The 26,163-nt window shown below is 34.2% G+C and overlaps 2 protein-coding genes across 2 annotated transcripts; both read right to left on the reverse strand.

Moving 5' to 3' along the window:
- Positions 1-921: 921 nt before the first annotated feature.
- Nrx-IV (neurexin-4) lies at positions 922-25,961 on the reverse strand. The gene is made up of 14 exons (XM_019045138.2): positions 25,776-25,961; positions 24,320-24,415; positions 17,942-18,138; positions 16,660-16,801; positions 15,394-15,597; positions 14,898-15,064; positions 14,099-14,284; positions 13,217-13,378; positions 12,050-12,266; positions 11,171-11,268; positions 9,979-10,138; positions 9,114-9,239; positions 8,112-8,315; positions 922-7,298 (listed from the first exon to the last, which is right to left on the reverse strand). Exons 1-14 carry the CDS (start codon positions 25,831-25,833, stop codon positions 5,512-5,514), a joined length of 3,804 nt encoding a protein of 1,267 aa, XP_018900683.1. The 5' UTR covers positions 25,834-25,961; the 3' UTR covers positions 922-5,511.
- Positions 19,341-23,151, reverse strand: LOC140224460 (L-aminoadipate-semialdehyde dehydrogenase-phosphopantetheinyl transferase). The gene has a single exon (XM_072299558.1). It carries the CDS (start codon positions 22,996-22,998, stop codon positions 22,126-22,128), a length of 873 nt encoding a protein of 290 aa, XP_072155659.1. The 5' UTR covers positions 22,999-23,151; the 3' UTR covers positions 19,341-22,125.
- Positions 25,962-26,163: the final 202 nt, after the last annotated feature.

Consider the following 26,163-nt stretch of genomic DNA (forward strand, 5'->3'; position numbering starts at 1 on the left):
GATTATGCCATCAAACCTGTCTTAGTTTTAATAGTCTTAGTTTTAATACCTTTAATAGCCTTATTCAACCAATCTCAGTATTTCTTTTTAACATTCTCCTATCTATACGAGACTTATTCCAGCCAATTGCTGCTTGCTTTGGATTCTTCTGAAAAGAGAGGGCAAATGTGCTTCAATCGATACGATTAATAGACTACCATTCTTACCATAAATATAATGGCTGTAAAAGCAATACTTAATTGTTTACTCTTGAATTCGGATTGCGTTAATCATGGGTGCCTACCGTATTGATGAATAGAATGTTATACAGCATAAGTAATTTATAGAGTAATTTTAATATTTTAATTTATGGAGTAACTAGTCACAGGAGAGCTAGCAATTTTTATTGATTCGTGACATCTAAGTAGGAAGAACTAGGAAAACTTAAGATGATGTGATGAATTGTTTTAAGACAGGCTGAAGTATATGATTGCCATTCATACTAGTTTTTTTCGATTTTTAATGTGGAGAATTTTGCGGTGAATTTGCTATAGGCTAGAATTAGATCCAGCTTACTATTGTTATGAAGCATCAATTCTATTTCAGCATTCTCCTTTTTTTATGGAATATTGTAACTCCATGACCTCTGAGTACGCATTCCTTTAAGACAGCAATGGAGAACATAAGTATGAGCTCTATCTTCAGACAGACACATGAGTTCTAAAATTGTTGAAGTTTTCGTTTTTTCTTAATAACATCAAAGTGAGGTTTGTTACTTTGTTGAGTGAATGCTCATTCACTGTTCTGGACTGCAGTTCAAGAGGGTAGGAACATTTTTTACGAGGCACGTCAAGTGCAAGTATCAAGTTTCGATTTTTACACCTTTTTGGATCTTGAGAAAATTAAAATTCGGTTGACATATGAAATTGAAAACCAATTCAATGGAGATGTACATGTATGTATTTAAAAGAAAAATATAATTCACAATAGAAAAATAAAAAAGTAGAAATAAATAAATGTTGATTTAAGACAGGTTGAATGCTTTGTTTTAATTTTTGTAGAAAGGCAGCTGACGGTAACTTAACCTATACTTGTATTTGATACAGATTTTCATGCATCAAGTTTTACATTCTTCCACATATAATTTTACTGCAAATAAGGAAATACTTCAAACTTCGTTGGAAAAACAGGATTTGAAAAATCTAGAGTATCTTAAGAGTTAATTCAATTTGTGGGCCAAAGGAAGGAGCATGCTTGATAAATGGCACATCTTTCATCTAGCAAAATCTTGAACGATACTCAACTGCCTGCTTATGACTTTGTGTCATATAGGTGCTTTGGGTGAAAAAAAAAGGCTTTCAGTTTTTCAGCCGTACTCTCAACATGGCCGGTTTTACTTGAAAGGTGCTCAAATTTTTCTCCCAAAAATTCAAAATTCTACTCATCTTATTTGCAGTGAAAAAATATTGCTTTGATTTTTGGGTTTAATATGTGGCAGCTTGGTTGTGAAGACATTGGTGCTTTAATGGTGTATCTACAAAAATGTAAAAGTAAAAAGAAAAGAGAAATCAAAACATATTATGACTGAGATCTGATTTCAAAATGAAATTACTTTCAATACAGAAAAAAATATTTTCGAGTTGCTTAAGCGAAATAACCCTCGACAAATACTTTGATACAAAGTATGACTACTGGACGGAATGAAAGGTAAAAATAAAAACAAAGCTGCTGCACAAAAATATCGTGGGGAGATATGAAGTTAGAGTGATCAGATCTGAAATTCAACTCTCTGGAGGAAAAAATACAAATGTAGACTTCGTACAAGTGTTTGGTGATTCTTTCCTTCAAAATAATTAGAAAAATACTTGGGAAAAAAAAAATTCAAAGCAGCTGATCATCTAAGTATTTAACTTATGTACAATCTTTTCAAAAGTATCGAGACACTTACATATACACATTATTTTACAAAAATCTATTATAAAAAATCCGTTGAAGGTCAAACATTGACTAAACTTAAACAAGAAATAGAGCAACAAAAATGGACGGAATGTTAAAAAATATTACACTTTCTACAGAGAAACTTATATCAATAATTTTTTAATTGTCTGAGAGTCTAATTTCATGTGCCTAATATGAACACGAGATTCTTAGGATGTCGCTTGGTCAGCATTCAAAAAACTTTGAAAACCCAGAAGTACAACAAAAAAACTGATAGCAAAGCTCACTTTCGAATGAAAAGTTCGTTTTTGATACAGGCAACTTTGATTAGCCACTATAATTTGAACTGTTACTTTGCCAGAGCATTCCCAAAATGTATACTGGCTAAAATCTTATTGAATTTTTTTTTATTTTCTGCGTCATGAAAACAACCATTGAAGGGTCTACCAGATTGGATCACGTTGCAACTGAAAGCAGTAGCAGTTCAAAAATCTACGCAGTAAATACTCAGCATTTACTATGAAGAAAATCACAGCTATAGTCTCTTCATCACTTTTAGGGAAGCTTTGCTGAAAACAGGCTTTTATCAGATTCTTTGATGGAGAGCAAGGGCTTTGGGGATAATAAAGCAAACAATTTTAAGCAGTATTTAAGACAATTTCAATATAAAAGGCACTAAATTTCAGCCGAACAAGATATAGATAACCTACATTGCATCATGTATAAATTCTTTAAAGTTTTTGATTTCAACAGACCAAAATAATAATCATTGGTCATTATAATTTTAAGATGAAAAATGCAATGTGATAGGGTTAATCAATGAATGAGTTGAAACAAAAAAAATTATGATTAATTTTTTTTTTTAGAAAGACCAGAAAAAGGAAAAACTAAGTATAAGTGCACATACTTTTTTCAAGATCCTTTAAATTGCTTTAAATGTCAAAACTATTCATGATTAACTTGAGTACAACAAATATGGAATAATCCTTAAGGGCAGGAAGTATAAAAATACATATCAATTTTACAGGGAAGGATGAAAAAAGAAAAAGAGAAAAAACTTTTAAAGTTTTGTGGTAACCCAAAAATCAGTTAATTACATGGACACATTTAAGTTAGAGTAGTTACACGGGTAACAGGAGCTAGTCTCTATTAAGTAGGAAAAGCTTTGAATCAAAAATGAAAAACTGAAGCAGTAAAACATTCAAAGTTTTTTTAAAGGATGCATTGAAAGAATTAGTGCATTTCACTGCACAATGTTTCAACAAACAAGGAATTTCTATCACATTTTTTGATTCCTTGGTTAAGTCTTAAGAAAGTTTTAAACTATTGCACTTGCAATAAAATATATTTACTGGAATCAGAGTTATATATTTGCATCAGGAATAGCTGATAGGCGAAAAGATAAATTAAGGGCTCAGTATTGAGAAAAATCAATATTTCCAATATGTGGTCATATTAATCATGTCTCATCAAAAGCACTAAAATTAAATGAATTCAATAAAATAGAAAAAAAAACTTAAATATTGAAAAAATGATAGGCATTTTTAGACATCTTTAAACGAATGAATAAGAACATCTTTCACGCACCCAGCTCCCATTAATAAAAATATTGAAATAAGAACAATGATTGTAGATGAAAAACGGATTGATAACTTAGACGAGTGATACTTGGGTAAAATGATGGTTTTGAGTTACTGAAAAATTTACCAATGAGTTGATCTGTAAATTCTTTTGAAAATAATTCATTACAGGTATATTTGCTTACTTTATTGTATTACTGTAAATGTATTTAGTACACAAATTTTTTGATGATATGAATCCCCAATAACGTATTCAAAAATTTTAGAAGGAAAGAGAAGAGCAAATAGAGAAAAAGGTGGATGAATAAACATAATAATACCAGATTTTCAATTGCAAGGAAAATATTATGACACCTGCATTTTCAGCCTGGTACAGGAATAATTGAAAAATTAAAGAAATTTTCTTTAGATCTGATAATATGATTTTCAAAGGCATACATCATGTTCCAAATTTGAGTCAGTGGTAAAATAATTCGTCAGGCTTACTAAAACAGATCCTTGTCAAGAGCATTCATTTGTTAAGATACAAACTACCAAAAACATGGTAAGAAAATAATATAAGGGGGAGAGTAACTGATTAAAACTTTTAAAGAAGGAGTAAAAACACTTAACAAAAAACAGAGATTCATGAAAGAAAGTTTTGCACAAGATCTTCCAACTCACTATATAATTTTTTATAATTTCCAAATAATTTTTTATTGGTCAAACACACCATGAATAATGTATATATTAATTCCTAAAATTTGTGGAAAATATCACACGAATGTCATTTCATAACTATAAATAAATAAATTGCATTCCGTTGCTGGCAAAGAGGCTCATTGAAAATCTTTAGGTGCATTTCCAGCTTTATTGCCCGATGTGTTTTTGCCTTCTGCATGCAAACAGAATTTGATCATTGCATATTAGCACTTTTGGTGAAGCTCTAGTAGTTCGACCACATTAGCTTCATCAGTTGATGATGAACGGTACTTGATGATATCTTGAAATGTTCACTGCTATGGAATTTTCTGGAATAATATCATCAAGCCTGAGGTTACAAGTGACTTCCTGGCAAAATATTTTTAGAGGTTACATGATAAATCGGTCAGTTACAACAGTCTCAGAATTCTACATTCAGTTAAATTCTACAAGGTCTGGATGCCTCATTAAATTAGACGTTTTGAGTGTATCTGTTAGATATGATAATGGACTTAGAAAAAGAAAATGGATTTTGATATTCTTTTGCCATTGTTCATTGAAGTTCTCGGACCCGTAGAATCTAAAGTATCACTGATGAAACGTATTTAACCAGACTTAAAGTAACTAAATTTCAACTTGTTTGATTTCCTGACATGACATGCTGGTGAAACTGTGGTGATCGTCAATGACCTCCACTGCAGTAAACAAGTTAAGAGCCGTACTTCACGCTACCTCGGCAGAGGTTTCTGTTCAGCTTAGACTGCATATAGCAGATTGTTAAGCCTGTGCCTACTGTTAAGTAAGGAATACGTGTGGGTTTGGCTTGAATTTTGGAAAGTCTCTACACTTGACAATGCAGATGTACTTAAAAACTACACTTTTTTTGACGGATGCGAAGAAGTTGATTCCTTACTTGTATGATAAAAAAAACTTAATACTTATAGTTCAATGATAGGTTTAAAAGAGACTTCAAGTTTAGATGATCTTACATGACAATGATTGCACATACTAAGTGTGTTCCTTGCTTAAAACAAGCCACCTGAGACTTGGTCACCCCCTTAGGAACTTATGCGAAGCTGTGAAAGAAAATGTCCTTAGCTTTATTTATTGGTGATTTTTGTGTCATGGCAAGATTTCACAAGGCACTAAAATGGTTTCATCTTCCATCTTGTTTAAGATTTGCTTGATAAATAATAATGAGATGTGGCCAATTCACACATTAAGTTAAGAAATAAGAGATTATGGTATTTTTTTATAAATCTTCCTCAAATGTTAAGAATGAATGGAACCTAGAAAACCGGAGTATTTTTTCAGTCTCAGTATCAGTCAAAACTTATATAAACCATTCCCGTTTCTTCTGCACTTGATGTCCTGTTGCAGACTCTACAACAGCAGTGTCCGGATCTAACGCCATGTCTGCACCATGATCTTCCTGTGTAACATACTCGCCCTGATGCCTGGCAATATAGCGTCCTGCCGCTACCAATAACACTACTAAAATTAAAAACAATATAAGTAAAGCTCCGCCTAAAACAGCCGAATCCGTTCGGTTATAAGCTCGCTTTAATTTATCTTGATCTAGTAGTGGTGGTGGACGTGTTTCTACGCGGTTGGGAGGATGAGTTATAGGTTCCACACCGCAAAAGTCTTCTGAGAGAGGTGAACCTAAAGAGTGTACATTAGCAGGACCATCTTGTTGGAACATTAACTTGAGGGGATAGATATCATCAAATTCAACCCTAGAAATACACCCAATGAAGCCTTCTGTCATAGACTCATTTCGACCTATGTACATATACTGGATATTATTAAACTGTGCATCGGCGGAAGCTTTAATGTTAAAGTTGAACTCCATTGGTTCATAAGAATCTACTTGCATGACAAGAGTTGCACCTGAATTTTTTCTTGAGATTCTGACATCATGGTATTGTCCGAGACCGAAATTTTTGTTGGGAAAAATAAGTTCCTGCCTCTCAAAACCAAAATCAAAGACAACTCGAAGATGACCACTGTTAGAAACCATTATAGTCATGTATTCTCCAGAGATGTTTGAGAAAAGTCCGAGTAAGAATCCTTTGGGGTTGGTGGTCGTAAATCCAACCCGAATATTTTCAGCAATTGTTGATCTCCATGAACCCATAAAGTCATACTTGATTAATGAGCTCGGTCGAAGATTGACACCAATTTCATCAGCACAAATGGGACCTTTAAAGGCAGTCCAACGGCAGTCACACTCGTAGCTGTCGTACTTTTCAAAACAAGTACCGTTGTTCAAGCAGGGATTACTTTCACATTTGCCGATACACCCAGGGGAAATACCATATAACCCTCTTTCAGCATAAGACCTCAAATCCACCATCCTTCCATCTAGCATCAAGGCGCGCATGCAACCAGTGTACCCGTCACGGTAATCAACTGTGGACCCTATGACAAGAGGTGATGTGAGGTGTAAGGCTCTAACAGGACCTGGCGGTTCACGTACTTCAGCTTTCAAGGCTCCGTCAACAACGATTCTGGCTTCTTTACGATTCCTTTCGATTAAAACAGTATGCCAATTATTATCAGCAAGACGGTTGGTAGCTTCTATGTTCACACCCAATGGTCCACTTCCTGCTTGATAGTTGAAGATGAGTTTGTTACCATCGAGAATACTGACCTTTATGTAGTCTGTTGGTCCTTTTGAGTGAATCAAAACAGCATTTGGGATGGTTGTTTTAAATTCAAAGTATATATCTCCACTATGACCAAAATCAAAAGTGGGTAAATCGATTGATGCATCTATTATTCTGAATGTAACTACATTGTTGAATATGTCATCTCCTTCACATAATAGAGGTCCTAAAGTGTACCGCCCTTCTTTATCATCGAGAGGACTCCCAGTATCGCCAAACCGCAGTTGCTTCACTGGTAAATGTTCCTTTTCCATGATATCACCACCATCTTCGAACCAACCTGCTAAACCGGCATCACAGTTACACCATTTTGTTGAGTCAGCACACTGTCCAAGAATACCACAAGCACATTTGCGAGATCCAGGTAAGGAGCCTCCCCAGTAGTCCATCTTCTGGTTGTTTCGGGACACCCACCATGAAAATGGTTGAAACTCGGATCCTTCTTGGTCTGAAAAAGAAGAATGTAATCAGATCAGGGGAAAAATAGGGATGATCAAATAAATAATGTAGAATCACACCTATTTTCAAACTTTCTAAAATTGATAGACTTCATGGACGACAGCCTGTTCAGCATGGTAAAATTGATATTACTCAAAATAACATGATATATTTTTGTTAAAATTACATACCTTCACCAAAATTGTTATGTGAAGGAAGAGAAAACATTCTATAAGGCTAGCCTGCAGACTGATAGTTGAAATTGATAGACAAAGCAATAGATAAAGAAGACATAGGGATAGTATGGAGCGATCCTGTTGCTTGAAATGGGTGGTTTTTATAGACTGAGACTGAGGAGGTAAATGATGAACTAACAATAGAGTCTCTTGTGGGTTGCTGTTGGTTAGTCTATTACCTTCCACCTTTGTCCATTGCAATCACCTACTTCCACTGATACGATCCCTCTGTATTCTTTTTGTCTTCTTTGTCTATAGCTTTGTCTATCAATTTCGACAATCAGCCCACTGGCCTTTCAACGACTATCACAACTGTTATATAGTGGTGAATTCATCACTTTTTTGCGCAAGTTGATGTCTTCTATACCTTTCTGCACTGAAAAATAGTGATTAAATTCTGATCTGAATGATTTGACAGGTGACTGATGATTAGTCTAGCCAAAAGTTTGATGAATCTTGAATAGAAAACGATCAATGAAAATTCCTCGATATTACACACTGATAAGGTAAACAACAGAATTAAACATTAACATTTACATTTATATAATAGTATCCTTAGTATTAAAGGATGTAAATAGAATTCTTACATGGTGAATTGAAGAGATGCGACTGTCTGCACTGATAAAGAATTCGTTGCCGGCAAGAAGAAGATCTGTTGATTAGAGCTTGGATTTGGTGCACATCAGCATCGTAAACAACATCTTGAATGAATTTTCCAGGCTCTTGAAAACCATCGACAGGTGTTAATTCCTCATTACTGTGACTGACAACAGTAATAATTCGTCCATCCGCTGAAATATGAAAGAAACTCATGAGTAAGTAGAGCAAAACATATGAAAGAGACTCATTAGTAAGTAGAGCAAAACGAAGAAAGTTGTTCTCAATCAAACTTCATGAAAAAACTGTTTTTATAAAACAATAAGCTTGTTCAATGGTTGTTAATTCTTGCATTATTGACAAGTAGAGAGTGCACGGAGTTTACCTGATATTTCTTGGATTTTTGGAATGGTATTAACTCTTGAAAATTGCTTTCAGATTTGCGTTTCTTTCATTTAGACCTGCATTGGGTACTAAGAAAGTCAAGATGGCATCCAAAAATATAATTCATGCCTCTATATTGCTTTCGACAGCACACAACAACCCAAAAGGTTATATTTTCTCTAAAACACTGTTGTATCTAAACACTCAGAGTTTATTTGAAACACTTCTATGGTTGCTCTCCTGCTTGGTCGTAACCAATTTTTTGCATCACAAAATTCTTTGCACTTCTTAAAATTTGCATAGCTCTTTGTGAAAAAACTGCTTGAATAAGTTTTCTCTATCTATAATGAGAATTCCAGTTTTATGCTGAATTTTAAGGCACACTGGCTAGATTGCCAATGCTGTCTAAACAATTTATGCGTCTAACCGCAATATGTTTATGGTAAAGTTAAAGTAGATTAAAGGAATAACTTTCTTGATAATTTTTTTTTTTATTTGACTAATTAGCAAATTTTTACTAATTTCAGTAGCATAACATTGAGATGGTATTTCACCAATAATTTCATGGGAATAAAGAAAGAAATATCAGGAAGTGCTTCAATACTTACTGTAGTATTCACATGTCACAGGGAATGGTCTCAAAGGTCCACTTCCATCAACATCGATATTTATGTCTGCACGTAAACCAACTGGATTGACATTCTTGAAAGCTTCACAGGATAATGGATTCAAAGCTGCAAAAACGTAAATGGAATTAAAATTATATTACGTTGAATTGATATTAGAGGATTTCATGCCGATAAAATTTAAATTACAGAGCGTACTACGTTACTGGGGAAAGAGGGGGAAGATTAAGCATAGCGTTACATAACCTTTTCGACCTCCTCAAAAATGCAAATGCAAAATAAGAATGTTACTGAGGTAAATCACCTCACTTATGTAACCTCATTTTTTTGCAGTATTTCATTAAAGTTTAAAGTAAAATGCCTAGGATTTTATACAACTTTCAATGGAACTTTTTTCTGCTTTTTAGGAAAATAATGTAGGAGGGAGGTAGCATGTCGACTATACATTACTTAATTTATTATGAGAGATGAAAGGATGTTCTCAAGTTGTGTTATGTTGTGTTACATGGGGGGAGGGGAGGTCTTGAAAGCAAAAAAAATGTTACATAATACAGGTACTGTCCCGTAGTAAAAGAATTTGATCATCCCAAATTTGAAGGATGACAAGTTTCCTAAACTTTTAAAATTTTTCAAGTTCTCCAGGTTTTGCATCAACAAGTTTTGGATTATCACTGATTTCTCAAGATTTTGGGAATGAAAGCGCTTTTCACACGACTAATATTCAGTACCAAAATGAGGTTCTGCAGATAGCTCAAATGAAATCAGAGCCATACTAAGTTTTGACAAAACAAGGAAATTCAAGGTTTGATGGTTGAAGTTTGCTTTCAGGAGACAAAATGAAACTTACAAGTATGACAGACAGCGCCCGAATAGCCTGTGTTAGAGCAATCACAGAAGAACTCAAGAGAATTCTGATGACAAACTCCTCCATGCTGACAAGGGTTGGGAGTACATCTATCTATCATCTGACATGCATCGAATACAACTTCACCTTTACAGCAGTATGCCTAGATAGAAAAAAAAAGCGTATGAGAAAAGTAAGTTGGTTGATACTAAACATTTTGCATGATTGAACATTTGATTAGCGTAGCACTGACCGTAGGAGAAAATTTCTCATAGCTCATTCACAATAGACTTTAAATGGACCATTAGACAGGGAAGCAATCAAGCACAATAACACCAATTATCTCTCTCAAATTCCATGTAAAATACATTGAAAATATTAAAAACCTCCAAAATTGGCACAAAAGTGAGAAATAGACAATTGCAGTTTACAATATGAACAGTAAATTCAAATATTTTGCTCGCAAAAAAAACCATAATGAACGAAAGCCAAAAAAGACATTGAAATCAAGCGATATGTTAGGCAAATAACTAAAGCATTGTTCCACACACATTTTCATTCATCTTGTCAAAATAAATAGTGTCCAGGAAAATTCTTACATCGTAAAGAAATATTGACATTAGTTCAATACAGAGTTGAGCAGATTCCGGGTTTTTTGAAAGGGGGAGGTGTAAACTAACATGAACAAAAACCATTATTTTCTTAGTTTTAAGTTAAATTTAGAACGTTTTGATGTATCCATTGTACTGTACGTAAAATTTTGATAGCGTGAAACATATGGCAGTGTTCAATTTTAGAATCTGTCTGGTGGTTCAATGAAGGTGAAGAGAGGTTCAGAGAGAATGCTTCAAATAAAAGAGTTTTCAGATATTAAAATGATTTTGTGTAGAAACTGCAAGTGAGTATGAATGAAAAAGGCCAAAAGAGTTTCTGACAAAAATCTGTCATCAGAGAGACTTATCATTCATTTTGTGAGACTATGGTTTTCCAAAAGGAACTACATAATATCTTGGGATCAAGTCCATCCTAATTTCTGTTTGAGGCAAACACTACCTTCAACCTCTGGCATGCGCATGAACTCTCAATATTATTCATACGTTTAGATTCATCGAATGAGCCTTGCGGCAGAGTGAACTATTAGAGGAGCAGTTACTGTCTCTATTGTCTTATCTGCAGGAAAACTAGTAAAACTTACATCATCCTTCCAATCGGTTGGGGGTATGTAGTTACCATCAACTTTGATAAGTCTCATACAACCGATAAATCCGCCAACGCTTCCACCAACGATGCCACCTGTGAAGAAGAGGAAAAACACAGTAATTACTGAGGGCTGAAAAATAGTTCCCACAAAACACAAAACCTTGTCTTGAATGCACAATTTGAATCGTTCATTTCATTGAGGATTAATTTTGTTCAGACTATGTTAATTGGAAAGGTGCTGTGCTGCTAACCCAAATTTTGAAAGGAAATAAAACTAAGTTAAAATGAGTTTTCAGTGCAGCTACACCTTCTCTTATTGGAAATTTCAAGTTGAGAAAAATATGTAACACCTGAAAAGTTTTCTGAAGGAAGAAAGCTTCAAACATCCTTTCCTCAGTCTTAACTTCACAAGGGTTGGTTTTTTTGCAAAAAGTTATGCTCATATCATTGCCAGCTCAGAGAAACCTCTCCAGGAAAGATATTTTAAGTTACTTGTAAACACATACCATTATGCAATCTTTATTGACTTGCTTATTCATACTAAAATATTCTGCAAATTGATCAGTGCAGATCTTGCACTGATACTCATTAGAGTCCAAATTTTTGATGTAACACTGATGTAAATTTTTGGAATTTTTTTGCCTTGATTTCCCACGAAATAGTGTGGCCCTGGCACTAATCTACCACCTTGTTACTCACAATTCAGCCCACGTTTGGAGTTTTTCTCTTGTTTCCGACTTACTTATTTACCTGGTTTGGTTTCTTAGCAAGATATCTGGTTTTCAAAACAATAAGTAAAATAAAATGATATTTAAAGAACACAAGTTTATGTTGATTGAAAGAGATTGGAAAAAAAAACATGAGAGATGCTTACCTCCAATCATATATTTAACGCCAGTGATGATTTTCAAGAGTCGAGTTGTGATAACCTGCCGCTTATTGATGTTCAATACCATGTTATTTTCTGAGATAGAGAAAATGACATCATGCCATCTACCATCATTAAGGGTCTCATCAAAGTTGTCTAGAACTACCTTGGGGCTGCCTTCTGTCATCAACTCGATCATTACTTTGCCTTTCTCCAAATACAACTGTCAATACAACAGAGGTAAAATTAAAATAAGAATGATAAAATATTGATCCGGATAAATTTTAATAAGCCTTTTTTCACTTTAGAAGGGCTTTTTTGAAATTTTCAATGAGCTTCTTAATTTAATTTGTTCTTGGAATTTTACATGGCAAAAACTACAGTATAACCCAGTGAAAATTCTTTGCCAATGCTCCATTGCGGTCAAAAGTCGGAGTCACTAGGTCTGAAGAGTAGAGTGGGTGCAGTAGACTTTCCCACTTGAACTAAACAAGCAAATCCTGGATTTCACAGATAGCCACATTCTTTTAAACATCTATGATTCTATACAATGATCTTAAAAATATAATTACTATTATTAAAAGAATTGTTATATTGTTTAGAGATCAGTTAACAATTGACTTAAATGAAAAAAATTCGCCCATAATATTAATTGAAGGTGGTATTGGAGAATTTCCTATACATATAAAAAATCATATAGCACTCAAAAAATCTAAAAAATCTATAAAAATCATTTTGTTAGCACTTACAGTGCTAACAAAATGTTTAAAACTTGATAAAAATCTGATCATTTCATTAATATACAAGGATTATTTGCCGTAAAACATATATTTTTGTTTGCTATTAAAATCTCTGATGGTAAAATAAGCAAATCGTCTGTAGAAACGTTTCTGTGCGAGCTGCAGCAGAGCATGAAAAAAGGACACATTTTGGGGAGAGGCGAGTGTAGAAGATCCATGGTTACTTTATGATGCATAGACCAAATTTTGAAAAATATAGCTTATTAGAAAGCTCAGTTTATATGCATTTCAAAGCTGTTTGAGTTGTTTCCTGAGCATTGATAGTTCTTGAGAAAAATTAGGTAAACTTATCTCAAAAGCCACCCTTGTCGAATAAAGGTTGTACCTATGTAGAGACCTGTTGGATAACGTTTTAATTGCTAATAAATCTAACCTTAACGTGTCCAAAAGAGGTGAATTTATGGAAGACAAGAAGACCGCTTTCCTCAAAAGTACGGAATGAGAAAGTGACATTCATTGTAGTCTGACCCTCATAACCTGTCAATATGGCGTACGAATTTGAAGTTAAAAATGTCACTGGAATGATGGCCGGTTCCTGAAACAAACACACAGTTTTGACTTGAAATACTTCAGTGGAGTTAACTATGAATTTTTTCTGAGCTGATTTTCGGAATATTTTGAGATTTATAATTGAACAAAGTAAATAATATAGAATGAAATAAGTAATCTTTTGCGAGTTAAACATTTGAAAGAGAGATTGAACAAAACAAATTACTTAAAATTGGTCTATTGCTCTCCTTTTTAGTATCTGTTTTCCTTTAGAAATTTTGGCAAGTTTCCTCAAAAATTTTGGATGGCTTTCAAGGCACCTTCATCAAACATAATAAGGATTTCTTTTGAATGGAGCTTGACTACTTTTTCCTTAAAAATCAAAGATCTACCAAAGAAATTGTTTTAGAGAAAAAAGTTAGGGCCTCTAGGCAATAGCACTAAATTTTGAACATCCTACTTTAGAGTTTAACGGCTCCAAACAAATTTTGGGATTGATTTCTAGCAATTTTCAACGCATAAGGTCAATGTAAAGCATCTTCAGGGCTACTGTTGGAAAAAATGACAATTACATGAGTTTTATAGTTTCTGGTAAAAACAGGAACTAGGTGAGAAAATGCTGTTTAGGTAAGTAAAAAACTCAGAGAGCGAAATATGGTCAAGACACAGATTTGTTGAAGTTAGAAAACTGCCAACTGTTCTATTATCAAATTTAACTTTGAGATCAATGATTGTAAGTCAAAAAGAAAAAGGAATTTGTTCTTACTGGACATGAAAATAAGATGTTGTTCTTTCTGTATAAGTTCATTTCCCAATCATCTCCGGACTCATAAGCTTCTTTCATAGTGCGGATGAAGTTGGTGGCATTGAAGTAAATGTTTTCCATGCATCCAGTAAAATTTTGTCGAACGCTTAGACTATCTTCAAAATTAGGCACTCCACCAATAAAGAACTGAAGAAAGAAAAAACAAATGAAAAAAGGATTACATTCAGATATCAAAGCATAACAAGGTGGTGACAAAGTGGAGATGAAAAAAACGCAGTTGAAATTTACATGGATACTTTTGATAGGACCAGATGGATAAGTTCTCTCTTGGTCAAGATTTTCAATTCATTGATACAATTTGTCAACTCTTTTCAAATCATTTAAATTTCAAGGTCATTAGAGATTTAGCATGAACCCATGAACTGATGAGGCAGAATATGGCTGGAGAAAAAAACTGTAGAAAATGCCGAATGTCAACATTATAATACGGAGATATCACTCAGTTAACGAAGACTCAGTTAAACTGAGTATATGAGCGAAAAGTAGCAACCTGGGGGCATACCCCCTAGTAAATGAATATTAGTGTAGATGACTTCGCGCTGTTTCCATGCTTGTCCTTTTACCATAAAGCTTTACTGAACTGACATATCACTCATGGTTCACGGAAAGTTGAAAGAACCGCTATGAGAACAGCATGTGCATACCTGTCAATGGAAATTCACAAGAGATATTTGGAAATTAAAGAAAGAGAAAAAATTTAACTTCTAGGATAAAAAAAAGAAAAAAAAGAATGACTTACGTCTCTGTTGAGATTGAGTCGAATAAAGTCGCCTTTGATCCTTCCTGACACTACAACACGATCAACTGAAAAAATAACTTCTTTGCGATTCCGAGTTATGATTACATCATGCCAAATGTTGTCATCAAGAAGACTCCCCACAGAAAGAGAAGTTTTTGAACCAGACCCTGAGGGTGAAAAAATCATACAAAAAAGTCAGTAATAACACAGAAAACTGAGACTTCATGAATACAGCAAACCACTAAGGCCTTATCTCCATGGGACGTTTTCACAGAACTTGTTCCATATTTTGTTGTTCACTCGAATATTTGTGTTTGTTTAATTAAAATAATTTGTTTAGCTGTTAATCTTGTTCATTTATTATCATAATCCTAATCAAAAACTCAAATTATGATTATCTCTATTCTTTATGCTCATAAATTGAGACTGTGGACTGCATCTGGATCCTACAATAATTCATTCAGCAACGAGCAAAATAACTTAGAAGTGGAGTTACCTAAATCTACACTGAATGTAAGTCCATTATTGTTCAGTTCTAGCGCAAGGAAATCACTTTGAGGTCCTCTACTGTACATCAAAACACCGTTGGCACTGTTAGTTTTGAACCTGAATCGGATGGATTCACGGAGTGAAGAGATCGGCTCATGTTTCAAATTCCACTGAATCAGCGAAGATCCATTGAAGTAGACATTTTCGGCAACTGAAATGAGAAATTAGCAATAAATGGTTTTACTTATAATTATAAAATCTTGCCCTGATTAACTGGGCATTGTGGTGCATGATGGGATCTTTATGGAGGAGCTTTAAACTCCTAGAGCCTAGAATAAAATTTGTAATATGCAGTTCATGGAAAATCAACTCAAGGTATGAAAAGGGGACACTTAATAATTTGTGATATTGCCATCGAACACGCATGCTACTTGACTGTCATTTTACTGCTAAAAATATCAGTATTCAGCAGTTTAGTGGAAGAATAAACCACCAAAAGTTGAACAAGTTTTTATTTCTTGCCTAATTTCTCCACACCTCCTCATGTAACCGTGGTCTTATTACAGAGGGTCTGTAGAACATTGATTGATTTTTATGAGAAATTGCTGAAGAAATCAAGCTTTTTCATTTTCATTCAATAGTGATGCTGAGCGGTTTAATAGCAGAAGAGCACAACTGCTGAAATTTAAACAAATTTTACGTTTTCACCAATTTCTGTGACCATTGTTGTGTAACCATAAATTCATTTCAGTAGATTGTATGTAGAGCATTCACTAATGTCTTTTAGCAAAAACATTAAGAATTGTCGAAGATATGAAATTTATTCATGTTTTCTTGAAACTTGACTTTTGGTCCTCATGCTCTTCTTTGGGTAAGCCGTACAAATGTAATTCCAACAGTGTTAAAAACAATTTAATTTAACCAGATAAATAAAAGAAAAACTGAGAAACTAAATTCTTGGAGAATTGAAATGTTGAGTTATATATATGATCTTCTGAAGCCCCCCCCCCCCCCAATTAGTCATTATTATTATTAGTCATTATCTGAGTAGAGATATATGTTTTTATTGGGTATAACAATGTTTTTTTTCCTTTCTGTTCTGCATGGTTGGACACGGAGAGGTTTGTGCATGGAGCAATTTAGAAGTTCTACTTGACCCTTTAATACAAAAGGAAAATACTGGCTTCTGTCAACCTCTTGACCCTCTGATACAAAAGTAAAATACTGCCCTACGTTAAATATGAAAAGACCTCGAGAGACAAAAGAAACATACCATAGTCACAACCGTAGAGTTGCACTCTCATTGATATTCGATCCCTCCATCGAGTTGGATTTATGCGAACCCATTGAGCAATTATTGGGACTTCAAAATAATTTATCCTTTCTGAATCTCCATCAACATTTCCTTTGAACATCTAAAAGCATAAGAGGAAAAGTGATTAAAATTTGTGGTACTGTTTCTAAGAACTAGAAGTTCCTTAGCATTGAGTTTCAACAACAGTATTTCAGGCATGACAAGCAATTTAAAAAGTTACAAATTTCCTTCATACCTTCCAGGTTTGTTTTTTTTTTTTTTTTTTTTTTTTTGCAAGAAATGTATTTCTGTTAGTTTGTTACAGTAGATGCCAATAAGAATGCAGTCATGCTTATGGAGTAGTTGATATGAATTTCTGAGCTAAGTACAGGCACTGATTGGAACTGTCAAAATATTTGCTAGTATCAAAAGAAGAATTGATTTTAATTCTGGATTTTCCAATTGAATCAAATATAAAAGGAGTCAGAAATGCAAAAAATCAATTCCTCTAGATCTTGAGTTAAATGATGATGAATGAAGCTGCTTTTTAAGTTCTAATTAGTGCTCATATCTCTTGAGTAAATAGTTCTCCTTGAGATTAAACTTAGAAACAAACCGTGGATCTGAAAAAAAGTTTTTTTTTTAAAGAACCATCTGTTGATATCGTCTATAGTTGATGAAGCAAAACATGATATATTCAGAGAATAGACTGAATAGATTGAATAATAGATTGTAGTAATTATAATTAATTGATGGGAATAAAATTGTGACCAACCAGAAAACCTTTATTTTTATTCTCCTACTACATTTTACCTTCAGAGGTCTGTTGGTGGAATTTCTAATTCTATGATTTCAATTCGGCTACACAAGAGAGAGAAAGAGAGGAAAAAAACCATTTGAAGAAACGTTTAAGAAAAAAAACTGGCGCAGAGAGAAGCAGAGCGCCGGTTTTTTTCGACATCATGGGAGAATGGAATAGAGTATTTTCTTCAGAAAATACATTAAAACTTTATGGAGGCATAAGGATACTTATAATTTCATGAGCTACTATGGACAGTGCATTGTTTCAGTATCAGCAACTTCACCAATACAGTTCACCATAATAGCTAATAATAAAACATCACTGTCTGATTAAATGATCTTTCTCATAAAAATAAAAAATGAGTGGAATCTTCCAATTTAGAACCAAAAAGGTTCTGAAAGGGGTTTAAAAGGGAATTTTGCCTAGAATTTTGAATTTGAGGGAGTATACTCAACTCACCTTAGTATAACCACCAGCTTCTTTGTAATCTGCATAGTCAAGTCCATTGGAACCATAGCTGATGAGGTACTCCATGACGTATTCAGAAGAGTGTGCCCGGCCCTGTGTTGCGATACTGTGGATCATCATAGGCTGGCCGAGATCAATGATAAGATATTGCCCAAAATCTGAATTGGATGCAGTCCACGCATTTTGGCCTGAAAAAAGTGCAAATGAGAATTAAAGTGTCCATCCGAACCTACTTCAAGGGCACGGTGCGTAGGCAAGTTGTTCTTTGCAACGGATCAATTGATTTGCCATTTAAACCAGTGGAAAAGGATCAATTATCGGGGTGTTTGCAAAAAATCCTAAAGAATCGATTCTTTACTGTTACACATGGGTTACTTTGAAGTAACCACTATCGGAAATTGAGAAAAAAGCTAGTAGAGAATCTATAATTACTTATTTCTGGGAGGAAAAGTATGATGGTTGGCGGTGTGAAAAAGAGCAGGATTAATTTTTGAGAGAGGAGAAGCACTTTCCTCTCCCTCAACGATTGCGAATATGAATGATAACAAAATCTATTTTATTTGCATAAAATATTCAAGAATTAGCCTGTGTGGAAAGCCGGCTTGTGGACTGGACTCTTGAGGTGAGTTTTTGTATTAAAAAGTTTGATTTGTATTTTTACTTTGTCGTGCCTCAGACGACTCTGTTGCTATTCAATCCAAAAATTAGTACTAAAGTACTAAATATTAGTACTTACTAGTATTAGTACTTAAATTAGACGATAGTCATTTTCACCATGAGTTTCTTAAATCTTAATTTTTTTAAATTTGTTACTTATTGATTCTTAAGATTTTTTTTAATAAGTGTCTTAGTTTGGGGGTGGATATCATTTTATTTTGTTCCTCTTATTTAAATGACAAACTCGGAATTTCTGATGAAAACCTACCATTCAGAACCAAGATTGGCAATAATGGTTAGAAAAAAAAAAGAAAAAAAACAGTTGAGATCAGAGGAAATGACGTTCAGATACAGAACAAGTGCCTTTTTCTGCTTTTTATCATTGCAATTTTCCAGTATAAAAAAAGTATAATGTTGCGGCATATACGACTGAACAAAATTGTAAAGTCATTCTCATAACATTTCTTGCTGATAGTTAAGTCCGTCCATGAAAACAAAACAAATTTTGTTTTCTTACTTGTACCACTCATTAATTAATTTCTTTTCCCTTTCTTGGTTTCTTCATTCTTTTACTTGAACAGATTCAATTTGATTGAGAATAACAGGAAAGGAGGGATGAGAAGGAGGCTGAAATGGGAAAAAGTAACAAAAAGGTTAAAAATCATATGCCTGAATGTTTGTGCAAAGAGGGATGGAAAAATCAACGCAATATGCATGTACTTATCCATAAATATTTATTCTCTTTTTTTTGGTTCTTTTTAATTATCCACCGACAGAATTTTTGCAATTAAAGTAATTACCCGCTCAAAAGTCTACAGTAAGGTGCTGTTCGACAGCTATGAAGAAAAATCAATGAAAGAAAGCAATAAAACAGGATGGGCTATGTGCGGAAAGAAGCAATTATCTATGGCTGCAGCTACTGCTGGGTAAATTGAGACAATATATAGGAAAAATCAATAATTGTAGTCTGGGGATGACACAGCATTTGTGCTAGTTACAGTCTGACATGATAAAATGCATGCAACACAGTGCCAGTGTGTGACATTTCTGAAACCTACTTATTTTCCCCCTTCCTCTGCGAAGCTTTGGGATGAGGCCTCACCTCCAGTTCTTGGTTCCATGACATGCTACCATTAGAAATCAATAGTCTATAATGGCAACTGTGAGGAGTGTAAAACAAAGGGAGGCGGCTTTGAAAAAGGAACTTCCTTCCTCCATTGCTTGGAGGAGGAAAGCTGTGAAGAATAATGACCAAAAACAAGCCGGTAAAAAAGTCAAAAGGATTATTAAGAACATATCAATGGCTAGAGAGCAAAACCACGTATCTCTATTGCGGTGTTTCAAAAACTCCGCTCCTATTTCAATTTTTCTAGGAGCAACAAGCAAACTTCTGAGCTTGAATTTTAGGGTTTATCTGCTGCTCTATCTGCCTTGATCAATGAGGAGAACATAACTTTGAATAAATGGGGGAAAAAACTATCTTTCTAGACCCTTCAAGACCTTTGAAAACCACACAAGCAGCAGGTGCTTGCTGCAGCAATAAGACCGATATGATAATTTTTGTTTTCTTTTCCACTGGTAGGTATATTCACAAAATAGATATTGATACTTACATTATACAAGCATTTCTTTCTTACTGATATTTGGATCATTTCTGGATATTTTATTTTACTCTGATTCATTTTTATTTTTTTATTTTGTTTCGGGCTAGACGAAAGGCATCATTCAAAGAGTTAAAAGGGGCTCAACTTTCCCCATGTCTTGACTTGACCCTTATTTACAAATGAGTTTTCACTCTGAAAAATCTTTCAGATGACTGATTTCCTTTCTTATTTCGATATTTTTGCTGAACATATTATTATACCTATCTGCACGGATGCATAAATTAATTTCAACACAAAACAAGATCTAAGTATGGTCGTTTGACTGTGGCTTGCTACCTCAAGAGTCGATAGGTATCAGTTATTTTTTGCAGATGTATGCCAGTTGGAAAGAAGAAGAACGAAAATTGGGTTGGGCCAGATGATGAAAACTGAATGCAGGCAGCGAATAGAAAAGAGGAAAAGTAGCTGATAAACCCAAATAGGAAGGGCTGTTGGTAGGCTATGATTTGCGGTTCATGAATTGAGGGGGGGGGGGGGGGAGGATGATTTTTTCAAAAATTTAGATTTTCCTTTGGAACTTTCCTTTCAACCTCATAGAATGGCTTTTGAAAATCCGAGGTATAGGACCAAAATTTCGAATCTCCCGGCATTTTCGTTGGAAACTTCCGGTTGTTTTGTTGTTAATCTCTCCCCCCTCCACCAACAACACATGCATAACAGATTAGTTGATGAAAGAAAGTGTTACTAAGAATACACAGAGGGTAATTCTCAAATTATGACAGCCTAGATTTTCATAACTACATAGGTACTCGTGTGATAGAAGATCCAAAAGGAATGTCTTGAATAATTTGTTGAAGAGAAAAAAGAAGAAAAAAACATGTTGCTTTCGTCTTTTTATATAGTGAACATTTTAATGACAAGAAACATTTACAGACGCATACATTTTCTTCTGACAAAAATTTTATGGAAAAAAATTTAACTTGAGTAAACCTCCTAGAAAAGAAGAGCAAGGTTTCTCAAGAGAAACAGGTGATCAAAGAGTTTCATGAAAAAAAGTTACTTTTTTTTTTTTTTTTTAAATTGCGTTTTGACAAAATAAATAATAATATATGACTAATAATGATGGGCCACCAGAAAAGGTCTGGACTTGGAAAAAAGTCACATGTGTCCTCTTCAAAATGTAATGTTAAAAACACAACAGGAAGTTCGGAAATCAACTCTGGAACGAGGTATCAACAGGTATTCTGAACACAGATTAGAAGGCAGTTGGATTTTGCAAATGACGTCATATGAATTTTGTGACTTAAACATTGTTCATTGAAAAAACTTGTACCTATTTTAAGAGCTGATTTCTGGATTTCACGTTACAAAATTCGTTTTCTTCAAGAAAGTTTGAAGAGAGAACATGCTGTGCAGTGCTTTAGTCCATGTCTTGTCTAAAGGCTCTTTGAAGAGAACAAATGGACTTCATTTTGCAATTAGGAACTAAATTTGGGGCTCAGTTAAGAAACAACTTATGTATCATCAGTTTCCTTATGCACATATGTGTTTTTATGGATGAACCAGAAATTGTAGTTCATAATTGCAAAATGCAGCTCATTTATGAAACATGTGGTTGCTGGAATCTGCACAGAATATTTCTGAATAAGATGGGGAATTGAATGATTAAATGATTATGGTAAGCATAAAACATGGAATAGGTATAAGTAAGAAAAGCAGCAGAATTAATCCAGCAACTCAATCAGAAGTTTTAAATTACAGATAAGCATGAGGTAATATTTTGATCAAATAGTAGGTGAAAAGAGCGAAATAAAAATAGCTTCAAAAATTATATGAAAATAAAGTTTCTTAAAAAACAATCTGATTGTGAGCAAAATATAAGTTCCAGTATATACGTATAGGCATACAATTCAACTATGGAGCTAAAGGTTTATTCACCATGCTGACAGAGAATTCAGAGTCGGGTGTGCTGATTTGTTCTGCTTCCGAAATTAAATCATCTAATGTCAGAGTCGTAAACTTATCTACAAAATTGGAAGTTCCAGAATTGGCATCATGAATGCCTATTGCAACACAATGAGCAGGATCTAATAAAGTCTCATAGAATGTCCAGGTACTTTGTAATGAATCTTTTAAAAAAAACTGCGTATCAGTAGTGAATTGATTTTGTACCAATTCTAAAGAATTTACTTTAAAACGCAAATCTTGTAAATTTACATTTAAACCTACACCTATGGCTTTAACATAAGATTCTTTCAAACACCAAAACCGATAAAACATAAAGTTCTTATCAAGTTCAGTTGAGCAAGAATTGATTTGTTCCCATTCACTGGGAGTCATTACACGTCTCATGATCCTGAAAAAATCCTCCAACCGTTTACCTGACTTTACTTCATTTTTCATAATATCGATTCCTAACTGATAGGACCCAACCTCTCCTGCCAGCACAGTGAAATTCCCTTGATGAGAAACATTAAAATGTAGTTGAGGATTATTTAGACAGAGCGGTTTGTTGTGCTGATCCCTAATGATCTGGATTTCACTCCAAGGGAGCCCTGAACTTAAAGTTAAGAATTTTCTCATTAAAAGGCGTCCAATCAGGCAGGATTTTGCATCTCTTTGGAAATAAAACTGCTTAACTTTCTGTTTTTCATCTTCCTGGAGAAATGAAGCAGTTTTCCTCCACTCATCTTCGGAGGGATTCCATAATTTACAGTCAAAAGCCCAACGAGCACTTTTGAGGCTCATTTTCACAATATGCGAATTGCAGTGAATCTTCAATTGCATTAGATCAATTTGTGAACAAGGTCGAAAAACCGTCTTATGAGTTAAAAGTTCCTCCTTTTAGTGGATCAAAGAAACTAATAAATGCAGCCGTTAAAATTTTCTTCCCTTTTTAATTATGCTTGTTGAAAATGTTTCCTTCAAGCCCAAAATCAATCTGAAGCAAAAGAAAAAAAAGAAGAAAATATTATTGGCTGCTATTTAGAAAGGTTTCTGAACTGAAAAAGTCCATTTCATTATTATAAACTCTGTCGGGGACTTGATGAATTAGTGGCAAAGATTTTAAGAGCTTAATGCAATTTTTCAGTTTCATTCTGTGCAAAAATTGAAACTAGGAAAGTAGATGCAACTAATCCTTAGAAAAGAGAAAGCTTTTTCCAACATCCTTCAGTTTTTATAAGCTTCTTCATTGGATACCACGCTTCCAATTTTATGTAACTGATTGTTAAAATATTGATTATCTCTCTTTTATAATAGACAAAAATTTTCTTTGTAAACGATTTTCCTTCGGTAAGTACTTGTGCAGCCCTCCCCACCACCACTCTCCACCCAAATAAAATGAAAGATAATACAAGAGTTTGTCGAAACACTTACACAAGAAAATGGAATAAAATAGGGTTGAAAAGAATTTTGAATTGACCAATTTAAGGAGAAGGATAATGAAGGAGATCAGCTTATTAGCTACTTTGAAGAGAAACTAGTCTGTTAAAATATGCTTTGCAAAAAAAAATAAAAAATGAAAAATTTAAAAAGAATGATACGTGCAGCACAGGCGGAAATATTAAGAAGCTACTGCCTGAGGATAAATAGAAAAATAAGCAATTAGATTTCCAACAAAATGCAAAGAAAGTCAATTCCCAGAGCATTTGACGTCGGAAATGTTTCGTAAAAACTTCCAATTAAAGATTTTGAGATTACTTTGAGCCAGTCCCATTCACCTGAGAGTTATAGTGAATTTTTCGATGACAATTCTTGTCAATAAGGGGGTTCGTGGTTGAAATTGAAAGTCCATATTTTTGGGACATCTCGACATTGAATCAAGGCACTGAACGGAGTTTGAAGAAAATGCACAAAGATGCATTTTGGAAACAAATGAGTTAGTAGTAGTTTTTAATTCAACTGCTCATAAATGTTTTAAAACTTGAAAAGTGGGGGAAAAATATTTTGAACGTAAGATTTTTGGTAAAGTTTGAGCCTCACAGCGTTATAAAACATCAAATCTCACTTTCTCAGTTCTTACTGGATGTAACTACTAGCATTTTAGTTAAACTTGGTCCGATAATAAGATTGTAAATAAATGAATTGAATGAAGTGATGGACTTACCATTTAATCGAGCATTTCCTGGACCTCTATCATCTAAAAATGAAGTGGCAGACAATGCAGCTTGCTCCAGTAAAGGCTCATTGCAGTCATAGTAATCTGAAATCAGAAAAATATGCTCAGATGATGTTGGTCTGTTATGATAAAAATAAATTTTACCATCTTGCACGATGCAGTTAATTTCTACACACAGTAAATGATAACATATTGTCAGTGAAACCGTAAGTACAAATATCTTGCTTCGCGAAATTGCAGCCACCTTGTCGTAATTATTTAAGCGGAAAAAAACTCATTGTAAGGTTGCCAAAGATAATAGGAAATAGATTTTTCTGACATTCCACGAGGGAAACAAGACAAAACACTGCAAAAGAGATATGTGTTTTAGCAGTCTCATTATCGATGTGCATATTGTAAATGGTACTGGCTTTTAAATTAGAGGTGTGCAAGTTTCAGGACAAAAATGAGGTATTGAAGCAAAACGACGCATTTCTTGAAGGACTAAACATTTTGTATCAGCCGGTTACAAAAAACTACATCCAAGAAATTTGTGGTGACCTAAAATACAGAATTCACAGAAGCCGCAGCAAAATGCCTCAGGACCACTGACCACTTTATTCATTCTTTTATAAGGCTGTCAATTTTGAAGGAGACTGTTCAGAGATTTTTCTTTAAGAGGGTAGAGTCCTCACCAAATCAGTTTACGCACTTCTAGACTGCATCAGAAGATCATCTGACATCACTTAAAAGTAAAATTACGAGTAAAGTAAATGCAAGGAGCAAGATGGTAGATCTTCTGTTGGAGTCTAATAAGTGCTTAAACTTATTCGGCGTATACTCTGAAATTAAACATTGGTGCTAGCAGTCCACTCGTGCCTGTAGAGATTGCCGATCACAAGGAGAAACTACGCTAACAAAGGGCCGCAATGAAGCACGGATTGAATTAAAAGTTTATCACACATTAATAATTAATGGATGTTGTGCATGCAAAGATAGTGGACTGATTTGCTGAACTTTTAGGCTATTTACTGTGTAAGAGAATTGGTGCATTACGGTATTCCAGTGAACATATCAACTTGTGCTCTCATTTCTCTTGCCATTTCATGACTGAAACAAACATGCCTAAAATATCATTCGGTTTCGAGGATTAACAAGTCTGCTAAATTTAAGACCTGCAAAAAAATATGCAAGGGGAAAAGGAAGAAGACATGAATCATCGAAAATCCAAGCATTCCATAGAGGGTGCTTGCGCCGCAAGGATCTGTTGATTAATATAAGCAAATGTGAATCGACTAAAACCGACAGGTATGCGTGTAAACTGAGCCGTCTACTTTAGTAAATAAATCTATGAGATGGAAAGGTCTAGTATACGAAAAAATAGCAAAAAATTGAGATAAATTTCAGGAAATGGGAGGGGCTCGGTGGTTGCTCATCGAAAGAGAGCTGCAGAATATCGGATTACCTGACGTTACACGGTTGATTAAAACAGCAATAAAAACTATTTTAGATATTGGAAACATTGTTAAATCTAAAAAAAAACTATATAACTACGAAATTAACAGCCACATCAGGATTAAAATGTTTGAGAGCGTTCCTCGAAAACGTTCCTTCACAACAAAACAACAGTTGGTGATGGTGATGCACACTGATAACAAAAAATCTCCCACTTTCTCTCATCAACTTTATGACATTATATCACTTTGTCACATAAAAACTAGATAAAAACCCCGCTCCGTTCCTGAGAATGCGTATTTTCTTCTTTTTTTTTTAAATTTAATCATCATTTAATTCGAATGGAAAATGTTCTCCTTTGAAGCGGAAAATAAAAATCCAACTTTGTGGTGGCATGG

Source organism: Bemisia tabaci, chromosome 4 (assembly GCF_918797505.1).
Source record: "Bemisia tabaci chromosome 4, PGI_BMITA_v3".
NCBI lineage: Eukaryota > Metazoa > Arthropoda > Insecta > Hemiptera > Aleyrodidae > Bemisia > Bemisia tabaci.